Source organism: Primulina eburnea, chromosome 2 (genome assembly GCF_022965805.1).
Source record: "Primulina eburnea isolate SZY01 chromosome 2, ASM2296580v1, whole genome shotgun sequence".
NCBI classification, from domain to species: domain Eukaryota; kingdom Viridiplantae; phylum Streptophyta; class Magnoliopsida; order Lamiales; family Gesneriaceae; genus Primulina; species Primulina eburnea.
The window spans coordinates 38,916,500-38,922,409 of NC_133102.1; the positions used below are offsets into that span (position 1 = coordinate 38,916,500).

The window sequence follows — 5,910 nt, forward strand, 5'->3', positions numbered from 1 at the left end:
ACTCATTAAGAAAGATGGAAGGAATACTTTTAGTACATGGAATATAATTATAAAAACATAAAACATCCAAGAATTTAGAAATGAAACTGAATTTTTTTTTTTTCAAATGAAAAAATACGGGTGGAGAAATTAATATAATAATAATAATAATAATAATAATAATACCAACATATGTTATTGTAACAATCATAGACTAATCCCAATTTTGAATTTTGTGTCATTATGGCTTTTCTATGTCAACAGATGTAAATGGGGTGGGTATGGGCTGATAATTGTTAAACCCAAGACCCGTCCGTCCCATGAGTAAAGATTTGACCCATTATCCGCCCCACCCCGGTTAAATATTCTTCGGGCACGCCTCACCCCGAATACAAAATGGGGCAGGGTAGACCCGCAAGACCCGTGAGGCCCGAATTTTTTTTAGATGAAAACAATAATCTTCTTATAACATGAATGAATTATGAAACAAATAAGCATCTAAATACAATACAATAGAAAATTAATTCATGTATTCGACCACACTTAATAATAACAAACAAAATATTTTCACGACAAATGAATTACATAAAAAAAAATTACTAGCTCTCCAAAAAAATCTTGACATCCCAAAAAATAAGTCATAACAGAAATTAAACAGATCAATATAAAATCAGCGAGCAAGCAATATTTCAGACACATTCTTCAGGATCATTTTCTTCTTCATCAAGAATGGTGGGGCACGTATGGTTGAGCCAAGAGGTGAGTTAATAAAAAAATGAAAATCAATAAAACTAAAACCCTAGAATATTTATGTTCACACATATGTGGCATGTATGAGGCGTGTATTATATGACCCATGACTTGTCTCATACTCAGACGGGTTTGAAAAATTGGACCCGGGACCTACCCCATGACTCATTTAATATGCCCAAACCCGTCTCAGACGGGACGAGTCCATTACGGGTCTGGGTAAAACTCGGACCCATTGACATCCCTATCTATGCTTAATTACTCTAGTATTATGACGTTTTTGAAAGTTATCTTTTTCGCTTTCTCCACATTCGAACCCAACATCTCCAGAATCACTTCCAAGTATGAGATAATGCCATAAGTAACATCGCATGAGAAAGCTCACGAAGACACGTGATCCAAGATGGAGGATAACTCATGATCTTTATAAGAAAAAATATTATTATTATTACAAAAAAAGGAAATAATATGTGTTGCGGGCGTTGCGTGATCAACATAGCGATAAATTATATTCATTTGTGATAAAAATATCTATAATTTTACAATTTGTCCCCTCAGTAAATTATAACTTTATTTTCCCAGCAATCCACCTAAATGCATCTTTTGTGTTCTGTAAATCATTTATTCGCTAAATTATAATTCTGATACATATTAATTACGATAGTTTTATGAAAAACAAACACACTAGATTTTATAGCAAATTAGATTTTTTAAATATTAATATTTTTATAATAAAAATATAGTAACTCTGATTAACTAAATTTCTCCATTCTGTCACAAATTTTTTAACTGATATGTTATTTGTACATCACATGGTGTTGTACATATTTTACACAAGATCATCAATTAATTGTTAGACAATTTTTAAAAGTCGTCGGATGAATTGAGATCATTAATTGATCATCTCGTGTAAAATATGTTGTTATACCCACAACAGAGGATTAAAATCTTATTTTATCATATGTATACGCGAATAAGGTAAAAATATCAGATGGTATGTCCAGTAAAATATACCCATAATAACATAATGCCAAAAAAAGAAATCAAATGATGCCATTGGCATTCAAGAAAAGCTCATTAAATAAAAAGCAAAACATAAAAATAAAGGAGCACAAAGGGGAAATACGAGGGAATCAACTCGAACAACAAGAGAAAACACTCTTGTTTTGCTTAGACAGATCGACCCCGTCAGCCAGACTAACTCGATTCACAGACAATTCGGCCTTGTAGGAGTCAGACTTGAGGATTTTCCGGCTAACTTTGTCATAGATCTCCCGAATAACAATTTCGAAAGACTTTCTAACATTTGTAGAATCCAACGCAGATGTCTCGATGAAGAATAGTCCTTCTTCTTCAGCAAAGCTTTTGCCCTCGTCCACACTCACCTCTCGAATGTTCTCCAAATCGCACTTGTTTCCTACTAGCATCCTCGCAACCGCAGTGTCACAATGGGCTGAAATATCATGATAGAAAAGGTAAAAAAAAAAATAGTTCAATAATATATACATGATTTTAACAGATTATTTAAAACACTTATGGCGGCATCTGTTTTAGCAAGATTCCTCGATATATTCCAAGCCCCCAAAACACAGTAACTTGACGAGCAATTTCCAACCCACCAACAAAATGCTAACTAAACTTCACAAGAAATGTTAGTTACCAGACTATCTGAGTTGTCATAGTAGTTTTCCTTACATTTGTTGATATTTGAAACTTGGATCAAGTATAAGAAAAATATTTCATATATATCGAATTCCAGGTGCCCAACTCACACAATTACTCGTACCGATGGTGGTTTGGTCGAAATGCTTGCATGCTTTCGGAACTAACAGTTTTGTTCATATCATACTCCCCCTCCGAAATTGTTTTTTCATGAGAACTGAAGTTTACTAATAAAAGTAAAATTTCTTATCGAAGGATAATAGCACATACTTCCAAAACAAAAACCCAAAAAAAAAAACACAAACCAATTTGTGTACCTAACCTCAACATGAACAGATTATACAATTATTGATCTAGGCAAACATGTATTGCCCAAAATTCGAACCACATTTATGAATGATGGGCTCTAACACTTAAATACATTTATAAGCAACATTTTTGTGTCTACTTCCACTTGAGATGTAAAGATCTTTAATGAATATAGGTGGGAGTAAATTTGGTCATTTGTCCAGGACTCATCTACCCCAACAAATCTTATCAATGACAATAATAAAGAAAATGACATCTTCCACCATAATTTGTGGTAGACTGGAGGAGAATACACCGGAAATTTACACCGATAAATCTCAACTCAAACTAAACATGCACAAAACTATTAAGCACTTCTCTTTCAATTTTCAATCAAAAGGTAGAGGCTAATTCATGAAATGAATTCACTTAAAACAAAGAACACCTTACTTTGTGTATAATGATAGTAGACTTTTGAATCCTCGAAAAGTTACACAAAATTCAATCACATTGAACCTTCTTTCTGCAATCCGGGGATCAGCCATAAACAACGATCATTTACTAAGTAAAGGTATCCTCATTCTTTCTTCGACCTATATTTTACTGCTCGTTGGACTAGAAATGGTAAAACCTACATTGAATTTGTTCTAAGACAATGCAAGAACACCACTATCCTACCATATACCAATTCTTGATCTAATTCTGTAATCAAGCTTTGTCAGTATATAACATTAACTAAACATCAAGAATAGAATAGAATAGAAAGCCTATCTCCACCAATAAAACAGTTTTAAAATCCAACCTTTTTCAACAAATTCCTTAAATATGAAACTATTGATTGTGCCAGCACTCACATAGAACAAAAAACAACCGAAAAAGAAAGAGAGAGAACAGATTCAAAACCATACTGTTGAGTTCATCGAGCCACCGCTTGATACTCTCGAAAGTGGCCTTCCTACTGATATCATACACAATCAGCGCCCCCACAGCACCACGATAATAGGCAGACGTAACAGCCCGGAAGCGCTCCTGGCCCGCGGTGTCCCACACCTGAGCCTTCACCTCCTTGCCGTCAACCTCCACCACTTGGGTCTGAAACTCCACCCCTATTGTCGCTTTTGAATGGTGGTCGAACTCGTCTCGAGCAAATCGTGACAGTAGATTCGATTTGCCCACTGCAGAGTCACCGATTACCACAATCTTGAATAAGTATTCCTCCCCTCCTTCCTCCCCCATTTCTTGTTCTGTTAAGGGTTTGAAGACTGAAAATGGAAGAAATGGAGAAGTAGTGGTGCAAGTGTAAATGGCTGTGGTGTGGCTGCGTCATTCACGGGTAATAAATGGTAGCTGTCATCTTTCTTTTTGAAAGAATTTTTTAAAAAAATTTTTTTTTCTTTGTTTTCTTGCAACAAATAAGTCCAAGTGATATTGCGAAGTTTATCGGTGAAGGCTGTGGGTTTTTTTTTTTTTAAGAATATAAATTTAAAAATTATTTATAAAAATATTCCACATTTGGTAGTTTATGAAAATAGTACACTCGAGAGAACTAACTTCCGGATTCAAATTTATTTAAAAAAAAAATTAAAAAGGGGCTGGTCCGGGATTCAGAATCCGCGACAACCCTTGTACTACCCGTCAATTTTTGGTAAATAGGAGTTTTTGAAGCCTTTAAAATGCACACATTCTAATTTCGTTTATACAAAATTCATTTGCGTAAAATTCTTCTTTTCTCCACTTTATATTCTTCCGAAGATTTTTTTGTAAATAGGAGTTTTTGAAGCCTTTAAAATCCACACATTCTAATATCGATTATGCAAAATTCATTTGCGCAAAATTCTTTTTTTTCTCCACTTTAGATTCTTCCGAAGTCTGACGCTACGTTGTTAATATTTTTTTATTCGAGCATCATTGTATTTTTGAAGTATGATAGGATCGATTAACGTATCAAGAATGTTTAGAAGGGGGTTGAATAAACACTCACGATTAAAACTGATCTTTTCGAATTTTGAGTTCAGTTTGGTGACAAACTGATTCTCGAAATCTTGTTGGTCAATGTCAATCAGTTAAGCTGAATTAGTTGCGGAAAGTAACTGACTGAAAGATAGAATACAAAAATGAAATACGCAAGAGTTGTTTCTGGATGTTCGGAGATTTCAATTACTTCTACGTCACCTCTTCTATCTCAAGGATAGGATATCCACTAAAAGACTTTGATCAAATACAAGGATTGTACTGACCCACTTCATTTTGGACTTAACACTGCCAAAAACTGAAACTCTTAGTTTAACAGAATGTTCTCAGTGCGTAACTGATCTTAGCACTATCGAATTTCAACGATTATTACAACTTGCTCGTGAGCTCAAATTGTAGCCTCAACTGCTACGAATATACCAAGTAAAAGTGAGCTAAGATTTTGACAGAGTGACAACAAGCTTTTGAATTGTGTCGACTCGTTACTCCTTTAGCTGTTCTTCTGTCATATTTATAAGCTTCTTTTCTCCAACGGTAACTTGAGATGAATTTGAATCTTTGTATCCGTTGATTTCTTCTTAATTATTCCTTGGACATTGTGATGCGGAGTCTTAATTGCTTTCGCCGAAATGCATTGTTCTAAGCTGTATTGATTGAAGTACGGCGTTGCAATATTCTATGTCTCTTGACGATTGATTGTTCTTTCCCGAGACATGTTCAGTTGAAGGGTGTTTAGCATACGGCTGAATATATCAACTGATCAGTCAGTTGATTTCAGTTATTAAGTCCAGTTGTTGAATGTACTTGTGTGTATCAGTTGGTTGATCAGTTGTTCCAAGCTGTATTGATTGAAGTGCGTTGTTCCACATTCAGTTGCAGTTTTTTATGTCTCTTTGTCGGTTGACGTGCTTCAGTTACTGGTGAGGAGAATAACTGAATTTTCAGTTGCATGGATTCAGCTGCTGAGTTCAGTTTAATCGATCAGTTGGTTCGTATTTTTGGTTGATTCATATTTTGTCAAACTCCAGAATTTAGTTTCCAACAACTTCTCCCTTTATGGTGTTTGACAAAACTTAGTAAATAATAACTGAACGTCTGGACTCATTGTAGATAAAATAAGAGATTGAATTTCTTGAACTGATAGAAGTCTTGAATTAATAACAGCTGAATCTAATAATCTGATTAACTGCTTTTTTACAAGATGGTTTCTTCTGCTGTTTCTCAATATGCTCTTTGATTTCTTCCCCCTTTTTGTCAAAC

The 5,910-nt window shown here is 34.6% G+C and overlaps 1 protein-coding gene across 1 annotated transcript; it reads right to left on the bottom strand.

The window, feature by feature from the left end:
- Positions 1-1,703: 1,703 nt before the first annotated feature.
- Positions 1,704-4,038, bottom strand: LOC140823122 (ras-related protein RABA5b-like). The gene is made up of 2 exons (XM_073184286.1): positions 3,588-4,038; positions 1,704-2,182 (listed from the first exon to the last, which is right to left on the bottom strand). The coding sequence occupies exons 1-2, from the start codon at positions 3,913-3,915 to the stop codon at positions 1,863-1,865; spliced, it is 648 nt and encodes a 215-aa protein (XP_073040387.1). The 5' UTR covers positions 3,916-4,038; the 3' UTR covers positions 1,704-1,862.
- Between the last annotated feature and the right edge of the window lie 1,872 nt (positions 4,039-5,910).